Source organism: Ascochyta rabiei, chromosome 3 (assembly GCF_004011695.2).
Source record: "Ascochyta rabiei chromosome 3, complete sequence".
Lineage (NCBI taxonomy): Eukaryota > Fungi > Ascomycota > Dothideomycetes > Pleosporales > Didymellaceae > Ascochyta > Ascochyta rabiei.
The window spans coordinates 992,117-1,008,174 of NC_082407.1; the positions used below are offsets into that span (position 1 = coordinate 992,117).

General features: G+C 53.6%; 7 protein-coding genes and 1 non-coding gene across 8 annotated transcripts, besides 3 other annotated features; 5 read left to right on the forward strand and 3 right to left on the reverse strand.

Annotated features, from left to right (window-relative positions):
- Positions 1 to 78: 78 nt before the first annotated feature.
- EKO05_0001961 (target of Sbf) lies at positions 79 to 1,111 on the reverse strand (the record flags this gene model as incomplete). The annotated part of the gene is made up of 3 exons (XM_038942271.2): positions 79 to 551; positions 609 to 778; positions 825 to 1,111. The coding sequence occupies 3 exons, from the start codon at positions 1,109 to 1,111 to the stop codon at positions 79 to 81; spliced, it is 930 nt and encodes a 309-aa protein (XP_038795424.2).
- Positions 1,112 to 2,629: 1,518 nt separating this feature from the next.
- On the forward strand, positions 2,630 to 3,301 carry EKO05_0001962 (ribosomal 40S subunit protein S13; the record flags this gene model as incomplete). The annotated part of the gene is made up of 4 exons (XM_038942364.1): positions 2,630 to 2,822; positions 2,874 to 2,915; positions 3,030 to 3,132; positions 3,184 to 3,301. 4 exons carry the CDS (start codon positions 2,630 to 2,632, stop codon positions 3,299 to 3,301), a joined length of 456 nt encoding a protein of 151 aa, XP_038795425.1.
- Positions 3,302 to 3,719: 418 nt separating this feature from the next.
- Positions 3,720 to 4,210, reverse strand: EKO05_0001963 (uncharacterized protein; the record flags this gene model as incomplete). The annotated part of the gene is made up of 2 exons (XM_038942207.1): positions 3,720 to 4,028; positions 4,076 to 4,210. The coding sequence occupies 2 exons, from the start codon at positions 4,208 to 4,210 to the stop codon at positions 3,720 to 3,722; spliced, it is 444 nt and encodes a 147-aa protein (XP_038795426.1).
- A 1,378-nt stretch (positions 4,211 to 5,588) lies between these two features.
- Positions 5,589 to 6,041, forward strand: EKO05_0001964 (uncharacterized protein; the record flags this gene model as incomplete). The annotated part of the gene is made up of 2 exons (XM_038942288.1): positions 5,589 to 5,814; positions 5,944 to 6,041. 2 exons carry the CDS (start codon positions 5,589 to 5,591, stop codon positions 6,039 to 6,041), a joined length of 324 nt encoding a protein of 107 aa, XP_038795427.1.
- A 434-nt stretch (positions 6,042 to 6,475) lies between these two features.
- Positions 6,476 to 7,931, forward strand: EKO05_0001965 (uncharacterized protein; the record flags this gene model as incomplete). Its single annotated transcript, XM_038942285.1, has 2 exons — positions 6,476 to 7,636; positions 7,689 to 7,931. The coding sequence occupies 2 exons, from the start codon at positions 6,476 to 6,478 to the stop codon at positions 7,929 to 7,931; spliced, it is 1,404 nt and encodes a 467-aa protein (XP_038795428.1).
- A 944-nt stretch (positions 7,932 to 8,875) lies between these two features.
- Positions 8,876 to 10,769, forward strand: EKO05_0001966 (GABA/polyamine transporter; the record flags this gene model as incomplete). The annotated part of the gene is made up of 4 exons (XM_038942383.1): positions 8,876 to 9,128; positions 9,202 to 9,402; positions 9,459 to 10,299; positions 10,349 to 10,769. 4 exons carry the CDS (start codon positions 8,876 to 8,878, stop codon positions 10,767 to 10,769), a joined length of 1,716 nt encoding a protein of 571 aa, XP_038795429.1.
- Positions 10,770 to 11,036: 267 nt separating this feature from the next.
- On the forward strand, positions 11,037 to 11,122 carry EKO05_3t1. Its single transcript has one exon. It is a non-coding gene; the product is annotated as a tRNA-Asp (tRNA).
- Positions 11,123 to 11,695: 573 nt separating this feature from the next.
- Positions 11,696 to 11,714: a tandem repeat.
- Positions 11,715 to 12,123: 409 nt separating this feature from the next.
- On the reverse strand, positions 12,124 to 15,714 carry EKO05_0001967 (DNA helicase; the record flags this gene model as incomplete). The annotated part of the gene is made up of 1 exon (XM_038946825.1): positions 12,124 to 15,714. One exon carries the CDS (start codon positions 15,712 to 15,714, stop codon positions 12,124 to 12,126), a length of 3,591 nt encoding a protein of 1,196 aa, XP_038795430.1.
- Positions 14,242 to 14,275: a tandem repeat.
- Positions 15,398 to 15,437: a tandem repeat.
- Positions 15,715 to 16,058: the final 344 nt, after the last annotated feature.

The window sequence follows — 16,058 nt, forward strand, 5'->3', positions numbered from 1 at the left end:
TTTCTCCAACTCAAATGCAGCTGTATACTTATGCTACTTTGCAAACAGGTGACAGCCGCCGAACATGTAACTTCTTCCTCAGTCGCCTACAGGAAACATCGAGTGCACCCAGCTGTCCGGATCGTATGCTATCAGGCTCTCTATCTCGTCTTCGGTCAATGCCTCTGGGAAGTCGTAGTCTTCATCTAGCACCGTTGCAGTCATGTGTGGGTAGTGCCACACCACTGCGAACTTCAAACTTCTACCAACAGGCCTCTTGAAATAGTTCGAATCACCTCCTTCCAAGTTCCCTTGCCGGTGCAGGGTGCTCTTGGCCCTTTCCTCTCCGTTCCCGAGGACTTCGAAGGCGTCAAACTCTCCGCAACCTGTCGACCAGCAAGAGCAGGGTATGTTGTTGCGATCATTGCCATACTGGAGGATGCGGGGAATGGCCGCGTTAAGAAACCACCATGCTGGTGCGTCGGAGATCAGGCCTTGGTCCGTACCGCGGTTCTGATAGTGGTCCATTTGAAACTCGATGAAGAAAGCTTTTGAAGAGCCAGCCCAACCGTCTACGAGATTGTTAACGTGTCTCAGCTTGCGAGAAAACTTGCGAGGCTGGCACGCACAATGTGATGTAGCATTCGGTCTCCAGTACGGACAATCGACATCGCACTCCTTGTCAGAGAAGACTGCGATCTCGTACTCGGACGTATCAAGCGTGCCAGCGAAAGCTTCGCTCTCGGATGCGACCCTGTTGCTAGCGGGAGTAACAAAGCTCAGTGAGTTGCCAAATGCACTATTGCCGGTCAGTGTGTAATCAAGGCATCGAGGAACGTGCCTACTAGTCAAAGGTACCAGACTTCTGTGGATCTCCCAGGTTCGCAAGGAACGAGAGCCCCGTTGCTTGAGCTGGCGCTGCCGACGAGTAGTATGCAATACGATCCCAAGCTGCAGCTCTTTTGTGAACTTCGGCTTTGTCTATGATTGGGGTTGAAGGGTGCCCTGGCCCGGACCCCAACGTAGCCATGGGATGACGCTCGAGGTCTTTGGTGATTGTCGTACGACTGCGACACTCACAATCGAAACTTGACGTTGTGGGATCCAAAGCTTCGGTAGTCGAAGGCCGCATGTCCGGCGTAGGAAGACACGGCAACGGGGTCCCAACATAAGTGGTGTATGATGTGGCTGCTGGGGTACTGCTTGGTGTGTTTGCTTCGCAGTTTGTTACAAATACCGTTGAAGTAACAGTGGACAAAGAGCTGCAGTTGATGGTGGTTGACCATGTCAGCTTGTCAAGTGGTAATGTTTGGTGTTTACCCTCAAAGCGGTGGCTCTCCGCCGTCTCATGATGCCGTTGCTTCAGTGCTCGCCGATGGTTGTAGAATGGTACAGTGCTTCGCTTTCGCATCTTGAAGGCTTCGCTAGGTACCTGGTACACGGCAAGCTGAGAGACGTTCATGGGACCGCGCAGGTGTATCGACACCTATAGCCCGTTAATGCCGTGCATCGATCTGTTTGACAGATACAGCCACCTCTCCGAACAACGGCGTTAGTGGCCCAGTGGCTGGATATCGTATTGTCTCATGGCCGCATATTCCAGTACTAGGGTCCACGTAGGTAGTGCGGTTATATGCGCCTGGCTGACTGATATTGTTGTATGTGATGGCCAGGACTTCAGAACAGTACCAATTCCCATCTGACGAACGCTCAGCCGTGCCGCTACAGAGCTGACCGGCGGTCTTGCCGTGCGCAAGAGATAAAAGGGTTATGAAATACACAAGAGGTTTCATAGTCGAAGTGAGCTATATGTGTTCGTAAAGCGATGTGATACAGAAACTAGTGTGCAGGTGCGAGAACAAAACGAGGCTGGGCAAAAGCTTTTGGCCGTAGGAAAACGCGAACTCTAGCGCTGAACTGCTGCGCGTGGCGCTCGTATGATATGCTTCAGCTCGAGGCAGTCGCATAGCAGAGGAAAACAGAGTGTTGCCGCAGTGTCGAGCACATCGCGCTTACCTTTAAGGCTTACAGCACACCAAGCGATAACCTAACCCACGTTGAGACTACAGCTCTCTGCTTCGTGGACTTCAACAGCAAGATGCACGACGCAAAGAACAGTGACCAAGGATCAGTAAACCGATGTTGTGGATGCTATTGAGCAATTAGCGCTTGTTCGTGCTTCGGCTGGAAGACAACAGCGTGTGCAGTTGCAAAAGTATCAGAATCGTCGAGTTGAATGCATCGTCCTTAAAGGGACTGATATAAGAGGTGCCAGAAAGAGCATCGAGAAATCATCATTGTGAGGGGGGGAATTGAAATAGGTCAAACGTACCCTATGCGGTGCCAAGACACTCATAGCCGGTGCAAACACTGCGCTGTCAAACCAGAGACGAAACCTCCAGACCGCGCCGAGACATACTACGCATGGAGGCCAGTCAATGTGTTGTGGTGCTCGAGTTGCGCGGTTGGAAGATTTTGTTGGAGAAGCGGCGCCGAAAGTCCGGGCATCCGTGCGCCCACCATGCACAATTGCACCCCCGTCAACGCTAGCTTAAGCGAATTTTCTCCGCCCACTCGACATCGCAACCAACTCTCGTGCCCTCAACTCGACTCCAGTACTAACTCCAGCCCCTCGTACAAATCCTCGAAAATGGGTCGTCTTCACAGCAACGGAAAGGGAATATCGGCCTCTGCCGTCCCCTACTCTCGCAACCCCCCCGCTTGGTTGAAGACCACTCCCGAGCAGGTCGTTGAGCAGATCGGCAAGCTCGCAAAGAAGGGTGCCACTCCCTCCCAGATTGGCGAGATCCTTCGTGACTCTCACGGCATCGCCCAGGTCAAGAGTAAGTTTTGCGCGTCCCGAGCTATGTTGCGCAAGCGCTAATTGTCCACAGTTGTCACTGGTAACAAGATCCTCCGTATCTTGAAGTCAAACGGTACGGTTGCCTGCCCATGTTGAAGCGCAAGTCAACAACAGCTCTGCCCGTGTGCATCTGTTGCGCTATATAAAACTGCCTCTGTTTAGTGCAAAGCTGACAGGGAGCTATTAGGCCTCGCCCCCGAGATCCCCGAGGACCTCTACATGCTTATCAAGAAGGCCGTTGCCGTCCGCAAGCACCTTTCCACCAACCGCAAGGACAAGGACTCCAAGTTGTACGTTGGCGATTATCTTTGCGGAAAAGGCATTTAACTAACACGGCGCAGCCGCCTCATTCTCATCGAGTCCCGTATCCACCGTCTCTCCCGCTACTACAAGACCGTCGGTGCCCTCCCCCCTACCTGGAGGTACGAGAGCGCCACCGCCTCTACCCTTGTCGCATAAGCGCGTGTGGACGTAGTTTGAGTGGGCGTGGAAGTAGAAAATATCCAAACGGAGTTTCACGGGCATGGATGCTTTACGGACTACCCATGAAAGGGAGCCTGGTCATGATCTGGAATGAATGAAAAGCATTACCTCAATTCAAACATATTCTCGTGCAATCTTTATCTTGAAAATGTGATGATGCTGATTTTGGGTATCTTTCTTGAGGTCTTGGACCTTTGCGCCTTCACTTTCGGCACATGTGCAGCAGTGCCTGTTGTCCCATAGCCTGTTGCTGCCTTGAGCATCTTCGTGCCACTCCAGCATAGTCTCAGTGATGTTCTGAGACTGCCTCTGTGCAACGACAAGTCATCGCTGTCGCAGCTCGATTTGCGCCATCGTCATGCTTTCTACTTGCTGCTTCTTCTACCAAAAGCCCTCACCCCTCAATCTCGGCGCTCTTCATAGCCAGAAATTCACTCAAAAACTTCAGCGGCTTCTCCGGCTCGTTCATAGCCAAGTGCTTCATCGCCTCCAGCAAGTGTGGTGTAACATGCTGGTTCAGATATACGCGTGTCGGACTGCCGTGTGGTATCGGCTGCGTGGGCGCTTGCTGTGGCACACTTGGGTGTGGTGAGTTGCGCGATGAGACTGGCGCTGCCGGCGCAGGTGTAGGTGTAGGTGCTGAGACGGGTGCTGGCGTAGGTGCTGGTTGCGCTTCTGGTAGAGGTGTTGTTTCGGGTTGTGGCTGGTGGCGAGTGAGTAAGGGATGCTGATGGGAATTGGACGACATACCTCTAGATTAACTGGGATCTCTGTAGAGTCTGCCATTGTCACATCTGCTGCCTCAGCGGTAGAGGTGCCGTTTGTGATTGGCGTGGGCTCTGCTTCTGTGACTTGCGGCGCCGCGTCCGATGTTTGTTCGGCCATGGTATGTTGCGACAGGAGAGTGTTTGACTGTGCTCGGCGCGTCGGTCGCGTGGCAGAAAGATATTGGAGCTGCTTTTCGTGACTAGCTGGCGATTTGTGATGTGTTTGCACCATGGGAGACGCGGAGGTTGATGCAGTTCGCGCTAGTGGCGGACGTGAACGCCCTGGAACTCTTCAACCGCTCAGTCACGAATACGTGCATGATGAGAGCCAAGCGCGTAACCTCCAACGTACGACTATGCAGTGGATTAAGATCTAGTTTTGATTAGCATCATCGAAATAGTCTAAATTTAGCTAAATTGAGCATTATAGCGGAGCAGCAGTAAGCCATCAGCAGGCATCAGCCTCTGCCACTCACTTCTCACACCTGCTGACTTCTGTGTGATCATGACACCAGGCTGAACAGACTCGTGGCTGGTATGTCTTTGTTTGCTATCCATAGAGTACCGCCTTGACAAGCTATTTACATGGATTGTAAACAAAGCACTTACAGCCGGCGCATTTAGATATTTCATCGGATAAATATGACCTAAAGGCTCACACACAATTCATAATCCATACTTACAGCCTCTAAAATAACATGTGCTACTTTCGACTCTACATCTTCCTACACTGCGGGCATTCGACGTCTTCGGATACGCCAGTTGGCTTCTGCAAAGAAGCAATGGACAGCCATATGGAGAAACAAAGCCCGAAGAGTCGAAGGATGTCGACCATTTCAGGGATGTCGACCAGTTCCAGCGTATATTCAAGGTCAGACAACATGGAGTGCGAGAATCAAGACTCAAACCGGACGTTGGCTGCTGAGGGAGAGATGCACCCTTGTACTCAAGGTCGAACACATCCATTGCAGACTAGGCGACTAGAACGACTGTGCGCCATCTGCCAACACGATAGAGACAGCAGACTGAGGGCTCTCGAAAATCTCAACGACGAGATCTATTTCGAGCCATGGCGCTGGCAGTTCAAATATCAAGGCGGGAGCACCTCAGTACGGCAAGATGCTGATGCACTATCGAACGAAGGAACTTTGGCAGGCAACGTAATCACAGAAACCTGATGGGATGTGACAACAACACTGAATGGTTTCCTCACCGGCAGCTCAGGCTGGATGAAAGAATCGAATCGTCAATAACATAGCATGGCGGGTTAAACCTGTTGTTTGGTGTAAGCCAATCCACATGGACATGAACATAATTGATTAAGGTCACGTGCTGATTAGCGCGCTTCGGCTTGCGGATCTCGAAGCTCAACCTCACAGCAAGCGCAACAACGTCCAGCTACTGCCGCCGCCAATTGACCAATCCAACCCCCACAAATCTCCTCGGAGCCCCTCGAATACCTTCACACCGACGCCGCACCGCGCTCCATCGCCACAATGCCTACGCCGGAGTCCGCAATGTTCCTGGCCAAAAAGCCAAAGGTTGCGGCCAACTTCGAGGGTGTTGACTATGACGACAATGTTGCCTTGAAAGGTGCACAGGACGCCATTATCCGTGAGCAGTGGGTCCAGAGCATGATGGCAAGGCTAGTCAGGGAGGAGATGGGCAAGTGCTACCGGAGGGAGGGAGTTAACCACTTGGAGAAATGTGGGCATCTGCGAGGTATGGCGCCTTTGAACTCATGACTACGTCTGCTGTTGCTCTGATGCTCCTACCAGAGGGCGATGGCAGCATTTTGGACACTGGAGACCTACTGCGGAAAGTGCAATATGGCTAACGAAGGCTTTGCAGAGCGCTACTTTGAGCTCCTGAAGAATGCCAAGGTCAAGGGATACCTGTTTGCACAGCAGAACTACAACGATATGCCTGCGTCGAAGCCGGCTGCCTAGATGATCAGAACAGCGGCACTCGGGGATCTGAGAGCGAGACAAGTGGAATGTGGGGGAAGAGACATGCGCCAAACCCAACCGCAGCGCGAAAAACCGTGACCATACGAATCTAGGCGTTGGACAAGCAGTATTACCGGAGGGTCGCTCATGTCAATCTGCAGAAGCAGACATGTACATATACCTGACAGACAAAGAGAGGATGAACATGCATGATTTGATTTGGTTTGAGACCAGTTACACCAAAACTCAATCCAGACGCCGTGTGCCAGCTGTCAGAAGGTTCCGTACAACGCATCTGCTAACAGTGCAAAGAAGTGGTTGCGCAATTTCGATGATTCCAAGCCAACATGATGCAGGCCAAGACTAGCGTCTCTGAACCCCACCAATGTTGGGGTACCTGCATCGGTCCATAACAACGTCCCACGCTCCAAAATATGCCTTTCCCTTTCACACTTCCGACTACTTCGAGCATATCGTTCACCGATTACTTCAACAGCAGCACGCATCCTTCGCTACCGAACTGCGCAACAACAGCGCGAGGCGTACTTCGCGATGTCCTGAAACGGCACAAGCGCATCCCTCCTTCATCGCAAGCCTCGAACCTTTCGACCGTATTATCCGCTCTTAATGACTACATCCCTTACTTGTTCGCCTTGGATGCTGGGCTAAGTGGCGCACCTTGCGCAGGAGAGGAGATCGACTTAGTTCTCGTCAAAGAGCTGGAAGTCGAATGGCGCTCAACCCTTAGTACCTCGATGCCTGGTCGCGAGTCAGCGCGAGTCAAGCTCAAAAGTCTGGAGAGCGAGCTCTGCTTCACCTTGTCGACACTGGCATACGTCTACAGCTTGCAAGCTCGGGCGCAACTGCACACCCTTTACAATGCTACGCTTCCAAGCCCCGAACAGCGCTCAATAGCGATTGGAGCTGCCATGAAGCACTTCCTCGATGCGAATTCGGTCCACACATACTTGGTAAACAGGGCAGGCCAATGGTATTCTCAGCCCGCGGCGATAGACATATCGGCAGCTGTCATGGGTGCGCTGGCTGAGCTCACCATGGCGGAAGCTACACTGATCACAGTGCTGAAGGACGACCCATACCCAGCTGTTGTGATCGAGGACAGAAACAAGGACAGTAAAGATTGGATGTTCAGAAGTGTTGAGATACCCAAGGTGCGCGCACACCTTTTCGCCCGCTTGTGCCTCGCTTCTTCTGAGCACGCAGCCAAAGCTCAAGCTATTCTTGGTCGGTCTTCGAAGGTCGGTGATGAGCTAGTAAAGTACGTTGACGACTTGCGAAGAACCGCGAAAGGCAAGGCATGTCGTTTTTTGGCCTGCGACTCTGAAGCTAGTGGGAAGACGGGTGAAGGTATTGCCTGGTTGCGCGGCGCGAACAAAGAGCTAGGATTCGCATCTCTGGGATCAGATCAAGAGAAGAAGTCGTTTGGGTTCTCGAAGCTCAAAAAAGAGTTTCAAGAGAAGAAGGAAGACCGAAAGATCGAGAAAGGTGAAGGGTGGGGTACCGATGCGGGGAAGTTCGAAGAAGGTCGCATTGTGGACATGCTACTGAAGAAGTGGGAGAAGATGAATGACACAGTGAGCACACTCGCCACAATACTCAGATTTGCAGCTGATTCATGACAAACAGGTTGGTGTACAGCTTGTTCCGCCATCGGAGCCACTGCTAGCAAGCATGCCTTCCGGCCGAGAGTATCATACAACGAAGATGTGGATCGTGCCTGCTCTCGACGAAGATTGCCTTGTCCGCATGAGGGCCCCCCCTGATCCTAGTGAAGCATTCGAGGGTGAGGAGGACGACAGTGCAGATGAAGACCAGAGAACAGCCCCAGGAGCCTTCCCTGCACATCCTGCTAGCACCAGCTACTATTGAGACACTCATCAACCTTTACTTTTCCAATGGTTCTGCATTCGAATACCAAGACACGTACGTCACTCGTTCGTCGCAATCTCTACTGCATGATTGCTGTCGGATGAGAGCTCCTTGGTCTCCACGGACGCAGCACTTGTGACAATACCCCTCGATCGATTGACGCCCTTCACGCTGTCGCTCCAAGCGACGGACAAGTGACATAGTACTTGATATGTTTTCCACTGTCACGCACTTAGGTGGATGTCGAATGCGGAGCCACGGGCAGGACCGTCGCAGCAGAGGCATCTATTCCTCATTGAGCAGGTCCAGCCGTGCGGAACGAAATCAGCCTGGTCAAATATGCCTAGCTTGTAGATACCGGAGGAACTCCGTATCAAGATAGCAGCAGTGTACGCCAGCGAAGTCGCAGACAACTGAGGCCGAACAACTTCTCGGCACCAGAACTCGTTCCTTTTGTTTTGGGTCTATGAACTCAGATTTGGCTGCAGGGCTGCATTTGGATCGCGTCTGAGCATCTACCCAAGTTCCCTGTGACCCCGACGTACGATCTTCCCCACATCGACGCCCAGTGACGCTAGCGACCCCAATCACTCTGATAAAGAGATAGGCACTTAGGCCATCTGCACTCGTCATTCGCTGCTCAAACACTAACGCGGCAGCTTGACGCTGTGCCCAGCACTACGGACAGATAGGCGTGCACGCGTACCACTGTTTCGTGCTTCGCCATGCGCCTGTTGCGAGGAACGGAGTTTGCGTTCCCCGCTCATGGTTCGTAAGGCAAACCAGGGTGAAGATTGGCAACGGACTTGATATAATGCCAACGTCGCTCATTGTTCAGCCGTGCAATTCATCTGTTATTAACTACTTCATACCTGGCGGCCATTGTTGCTCCCACGCTGTGTTCAGCCAGCCACCGACATCGTTCAGTTCGCGAATGCACAGCTATGTCATCGACGCACAAGCGCGCTGTCGCCGACGAACCGGTCACGAGCGTCTTGCCTGGCGGTGATGTGCCGTACGACGCATCCCGTGAGTTCAATGCGGATGAAGAAGTGCTGGCGGCGTTGGGATACAAGAGTGAATTCAAGAGAGAGTTCAGTCTGTTCACGACGTTCTGCGTGAGTTTTGCAGTGCTTGGGTTGCTGCCGAGTTTCGCAAGTACACTGTACTATGGCATGGGATATGCGGGAACCGCTGGTATGTGGGATCGATCCTCTATCTGCAGTGATGTGGATGGAGAACTAGAGTGTTATCGAGCTGACTTGACTAGGCATGACCTGGGGGTGGATCATAGCCATGATCGGGATTCAATGTGTTGCATGCAGTATGGCAGAGTTGTGTAGCTCCATGCCGACAAGTGGAGGACTGTACTACGCGTCCGCAGTTCTTGCGCCTTCGGGCTGGGGACCGTTCGCTGCCTGGATTACAGGCTGGAGTAACTGGCTCTCTCAAGTTACGGCAGCGCCGTCCGGTCAGTACATATCCTATCAGCTTGCTATATCGAACAACAAACTGATCATGCAATAGTCAATTACGGCATCTCTGCCATGATCCTCGCTGCAGCCTCCATCCGCGATCCGACCTATGTCCCAACAAATTACCAGACATTCCTTCTCACCGTCTTCATTATGATTCTGCACGCCATCATGTCTTCTCTCCCAACACGGTGGCTCGCGCAAATTAACTCCGGCGGTTCCATGTTCAACTTCATTGCCCTCGTCGTCGTCATCATCTTGATTCCGGCTGGCACCGACCGCGAAGACCGCGGTCTCCCCAAGTTCACACCCTCCCGCGAAGTCTGGGGCACCATCTACGAAGGCACATCCTTCCCACCGGGCATCTCCGTACTGATGAGTTTCATCGGTGTGATCTGGACCATGAGTGGCTACGATAGCCCATTCCATCTCGCGGAAGAGTGTTCGAATGCAAACCTCGCAGCACCTCGCGCCATCGTGCTCACCTCGGCAACCGGCGGGATATTCGGATGGTTCCTACAGCTTGTGGTCGCGTACACGGTCGTAGACATCGACGGGGTATTGAACTCGGACCTGGGACAACCTTTTGCTGCGTATCTGATGCAGTGCATGAGTGAGAAGACGACGCTTGCCATTCTCGCACTGACCATTATTGCGGGATTCTCAATGGGCCAGGGGTGCATGATCGCTGCAAGTCGAGTCACTTTTGCATATGCACGAGACGACTGCTTCCCGTTGAGCAATGTCTGGAGACAGGTCAACAAGCACACGCAGACACCGGTCAACGCTGTTTGGCTCAACTGCGCGGTCGGCATTGCTTGCCTGCTGCTCATCTTTGGGGGCGAGCTTGCGATAGGCGCTTTGTTTTCGATTGGTGCGATAGCAGCTTTTGTGTAAGTTCTGACATACCTCCATCGGAGATAGCCATACTAACACAGGCAGTGCATTCACAATTCCAATCTTCATCCGCGTCTTCTTCGTCGGCAGCCGTTTCCGCCCAGGCCCGTGGAACCTCGGACGCTTCTCGATCCCCACGGGCACCGTCGCCTCCGCGTTCGTCATCCTGATGGTGCCTGTTCTATGCTTCCCCAGCGTTACAGGCGCAGATCTAACAGTGGATGTGATGAACTGGACAGTCGTCGTGTACGGAGTGCCCATGTTGCTGGTGTGTATATGGTGGGTTGTGTCGGCGCGGAGGTGGTTCAAGGGGCCGAAGGTCAACGTGGCACACATGATGCACGGCGAGGAGCAGGAGATTCTCGAAGGTCAGAACGTGCGGCGGTCGATTACTTCCGAGTCGGGCAGCGGGATGCCGGAGAAGCTGCAAAAGGTAGCGTCTCCTCCATCACGACACGGGGAATAATTGAAATTCGAATTGGGTAGATAGTAGCTGCGAACGAACAAGTTTCTTGCAAAGACCTTCAGTCGGCGAGATTTGACCGGAAAAAGTGGACCTCTCTCGGCCGGCAGGGAAGAGGGGCCACTACCGAGCTTTCACTATGGACCCAACGACGCGACGATTGATGGATACAGCATTTGTAGTGACGAGATTGTTTTCATCTTGGTATATATACTAGCTAAAGTCTCATTCACTTATCGATCACATCTCTTCCCAGCTTTAAGTTGGATATCTTCGATAGTATAGTGGTCAGTATTTCTGCTTGTCATCTTCAAGACAGCTCGCAGGAGGCCGGGGTTCGATTCCCCGTCGGAGAGATACGATTTTTTTGCATTTGTCGATTACACGGAACACAACACTTTCGTCTTTTGCGCGCGCACTAGTCATCTAAACAGAAATAAGTTGCACAAAGCTATTGTGCGTCTCGTAATGAATGGGTCGAGCCCAGGAAACGTGAGGTTGAGCGACATTTTTTCCCTTCCTTAGAGCAGAGCAGAGCAGACACCTCATAGACCAACGCTGGAAAACCCAAGCACCGAGCAAAACAACACTCATTCCCAGCGTCCAAATACAGCAAGCACCGCATACACACAGTACTGCCAGTAGATCATCCATCTCCTGACACGAACCACAGATGCCAGCTGGCAGAGAAGGAGTCCAAGCATGACCAACTGCCCAGTCCTGGCTGCACCACCCCTTTCACTCCAACCGCCCAACCGCCCAAAAGCCGAAAGTCGCGGAACAAGGAAGGAGCCATCCGCAAGCAGGATCTCGAGCAACTCGCCCCTTTTGTAGTGGTGGAATTTGACTCGTATCTAGTGTTTTCTGCCGTGATCTCTGTCCTGGTGGAGGTCAGGTGGATTGAGGCGTGGGAGAGGTATAGTAAGCACCTCTCTCTCTCTCTCTCTCGATCGAGATCGAGATCGTGGGTTGAGTTGTGTTCTGCATTTTAAATGTTCGGCGACGTTCAAGCCGAAGAACCGTGACCGTGACGTTAGATTACATGCTCGCTCGCCGAATACATGTCCAGTGTGTTTCGCGAAGGCGAAGGCGGGGGCGAAGGCGAGCGAGCGGATGGCCAACATCAAGATCTTTCTTGCGCGCTAATCAGGTCGACCACCTCAACCCCCACGTCTTGTTGCTGCAGGTGCAAGATGAGAAGAGATGGAATGTCCAACGAACCGTTTCTTAGGTATTGCTAGCTTGTCTACGAAGAAGAAACGCCATCGCTATGCGTGTTGCTCTTTTGACTGCTTCGATGCTGTTACATGCCACATCGGCAGTGTTCAATTCAACATTCACCACACCCGTGATTGGTTTACGCAGCGCTCAGATCCAACCCAGCCTTCTCCAACCCATCCCTGAAGGCGTCTTTGACATCCGTGCTCTCTCCCGCCGTCTTCATCTGCTGCAACAACATGGCCTCGACAGCATTGATGCCCGCCTCCTCGGCCTTGCTGATGGCGGGCGTTGCAGTCCCGGTATCGGTGCCCTTTTTCTTCGCCTTGTTGGTCCCCGCGTCGTCCTGCTCCTCGCCCTGCACCATCTTGTCCAACTCGAGTTTGCTGACGCCCAGGGCGTAGATCTGCTCTTCGACCGTGTCTTTCGTGACCAGCCGGACAACCTCGACCTCGCGCGTCTGACCGACGCGATGCGCGCGGTTCTCGGCCTGGATGTCGTCTTGTGGGTTGAAGCTGCTGTCGAAGATGACGACCTTGTTGGCGCACGCGAGGTTGATGCCCGCGCCGCCGGATTTGGTAGACAGCATGAACACGGGGATGCTTGTGTCCGAGTGGAAAACATCCATCAGCCCCTGGCGTTCGGCAATCGGGGTCGAGCCGTCCATGCGCATGAATGGGATATCGTGGTCGTCGAACACCCATCCCAGGATATCCATGACGCTCGTGAATTGTGAGAATACTAGCGCCCGGTCGCCGTTCGCTTTGTACTTCTTCAGCAGCTCAAGCAGGACCTGGACCTTACCGCTGTCCATCCACTCGCGGCCTTTCAGCTCAAACTTCTTCAGCGCAGAGGGGTATTTGAGAGCCAGGTGATGGCATTGGTAGTCCTGGTAAAGTTGCAGCTCCTCGAAGATGATCTCTGGGTTGGACTCCGCAAACGTGTCTTCGCGTAAGCATGCCTTGGACATCTTGCGAATCTTGTCGTCGGTATACCGGTGGCGGAAGAGGAGCGGGTGGATGGCTGCTTGTCGCAGCTTCATCATGACGTTTGCATGGTCTTTGACGGGGAGACCAGCGGCGCGGTCAAGGAGGATCTTGCGCTGTTTCTGCAGCTGCTCGTTGTAGAGCGTCTTTTGCGTATCCGTAAGGTCGCAGTATTCGACACGGCAAGTCTTCTTGGGAAGATGCTTCAGCACCTGAGCCTTCTTGCGGCGCAGTATGAAGGGCGTTAGCATAGTTCGTGCGCGCTGGACACGCTGTGCCGAAAGCAGGGTGCTGTGAGAATCGCTCTCAGTGACCTTGGCCTTGTGCTTGAACAGGATCTGCAGCATCTCCTGCACACTGTCGTCCTGCTTGTCATAGAAGACGTCTGGCATCAGGAATCCCAGAATGGACATCAACTCCTGCAGACTGTTCTGCAGCGGCGTGCCTGTTAGCAGAATCCTGCACTTCGGCGTTATCCTCATCAGGCTCTTATAGCGCGCAGTGTTCGCGTTCTTCAAAACGTGACCCTCGTCGAAGATGCATATTTGTGGTTTGCACTTGCGCAAGAAAACATTATCTTCTTTCCGGTAGGCCAGGTCGTAGGTGGTGATGATGACGTCGCAATTCCCAGTCTCGATATTGTCCCGAATTGTGTCCTGAGACTCGAACCGCTCAGCTTGAGAGCCGTAGTACGGAGTGAAGTTGATTTTGCTCGAGAAGCGCTCGAACTCACGACACCAATTCTCCAACGTCGATCCGGGCACGATGATGAGCGTTGGCCGCCCCTCCCCTTGCTCTTTAAGGTGCGACAAGAATGCGATGACCTGACAGGTCTTGCCCAGACCCATGTCGTCAGCTAATATGCCCGAGATGCCGTTCTGCCACAGCAGGTTCAGCCAGTTCAGGCCGACGACCTGATAGTCCTTCAACTCTATGTCGTTGTTCATGATAGCCGGCTGCTTCAGAAGCTTCATCTTGCTGCTGGTCTTACGAAGATCGCTGCTCTCGGTGTCGCTGCCATGACCGCTCTTTGGCGTGTAGTATCCCGAATCGCGGGTTGAACTGGTGTCACTACTGTCATCCAGAGTGACTGCATCCACCTCGCCATCTGTCGACGCGCCGAAGATGTTGATGCCCCAGCGAGCCATGCCGGCCACCATTGGCTTTCCAAGGCCCTCGCACTGTTTCACAACCGAGTCAATAGTCGAGTACGCATCCCACATGTCTTCAGCGGACTCGACAAGTCGGGCTCCGAATGTGATCCTCGGTTTTCTTGCCTTTTTCTTACCCTTCTCCTGCTCTTGCGCCGCTTTCGCATCCACGTGAATGTTGCGGATTGCATCAAGCGACTTGAAAGGCCGCTCTTCCAGCAGCTTGCTGATGTCCTCCTCTTTGTGACCGGACAGATCGACCATTGCTTCGACAGAACAAGTGTTGAAGAAGTCGACCAGACTCGATTCACTGAACTTGTGCTCCTTGTCGGGGTTAGCTCCAGCATCCGAGTCGTTATCTGAGATAGCGATGATCCCTTCGTCTTCGTCATCAGACACCACCACAGGCGCTGTCGTTTGCAGCCTCACACCCTTTTTCTGCGGTCGAGGCGGCGTCATAGCATCTTCGTCGCTTTCAGGATCAGGCTTGCGCCTCCCACGTATGAGCCTCCGCTTCTTGGGCTGTTCAGCGTCTGTCGTCGCTGGGCTCGCAGTTGCACTCGGTGTGCTGTAAGACGGTGCCTGCTTCGAGTACTTGTCCATGAGCGACTTGACAGGAGCTTTCAGCCCACGCTGTGCAGTCTTCTTCGGCTCCGCGATGCTCGTGCTGCGCTGGGCGACCCCAATCTGCGGCGACTTGAGCAGCTCATCGTCCGAGTCCTGGTCAGCGAGAAAAGCAGAAGCATCCTCGAAGTTGCCCTTCTTGACGACAATGGCCTTGTACAGCACGCTTATGGGCTTGTTGGAGAAGACGACCTGGAGCCGCTGTGTCTTCCTTCTCAGGTCAAAATCAGGAATGTCTTTCAATTGCAGATCATCATCGCCAGTCAGATCCACATCCACAGGCACAGCACGGCTCGGCCCACCCTGTCGAGGCATAGGCTTCGCTTTCTTAGGTGGTGGACTTTGGCTCTGCGTGACTTCATCGACACCGCGCTTTCGTGACGCCTGCTGGACGACTTTGTACGCATAGCCCGAAAGGTCCCAGCTCGGTTTCGGCGGTGTCTCGTCAACCTTGGACGCGTGACTGCCCATCTCCACCTTGCTGAGCGGGATGTTCGATCTGAACGACGACTCGTCCTCGTCGGGGTCGCGCTCGACAGGCGCATCGTCTGAAGTCAGGTCGAACACGGGCTTGCGAACGGCTTGCGGAGGAAAGAAGGCAGTGCCGGGTGGAGCCATTCGATTGAAGCCGTATGGACCCTGTTTCTGTGTTTGCGTCTGCGTCTGCGTCTGCATCTGCGACTGCGACTGCGACTGTGCGGCGGGCGAGGAGAAGCGTTCTAAACCAGGTGACGAGCGTGGAACTTGCAGTTGCGGCGAAATTCCGAGTTCGATTGGCAGCGTGCGGTTCGCTTTGGGTGTGAGCAGTTGCATGGGCTGGGTGACATCAGACGTAAAGTATGGCGAGCGGGCAGGCACAGGCTGTGTAGGCTGCGTGACGTAGGTGCCCTGCTTGTCTGGACTGCTCGAGCGCGTTCGATGCGCGGCGGGCGGAGGGGAGGAAGACATTATAGGGTCGTCCGGGTACATGCTGGGTGAGAGTCGAAGGGAGGTAGCGTTGAGGTTGTGGGAGAGTTCGCCGCAGCGATCGACAGGCGCGCTGGAATTAGCAACCAAAGTCACCAAGAGGAGAGGTGCGGTGAAAACAAAGCGCCCAACGTGCTAGCCATGCAGCTTGTGAAAGGAGTCAGCCACAAGGCGTGAAAGAAACACGGCACGAGGCAGGCACCAAAACGTTGGTTTCGTTGTTGAACCCCAGACGCGCTTTTCGACGGGGGGCGCGTTAAGTGCTGGTCAGTGCACGCCCATTACGTTGATGGCTCCAGAGCGCTCAAGGCCTCCACGTGAAGTCCAACACCCCAAACCCATACATC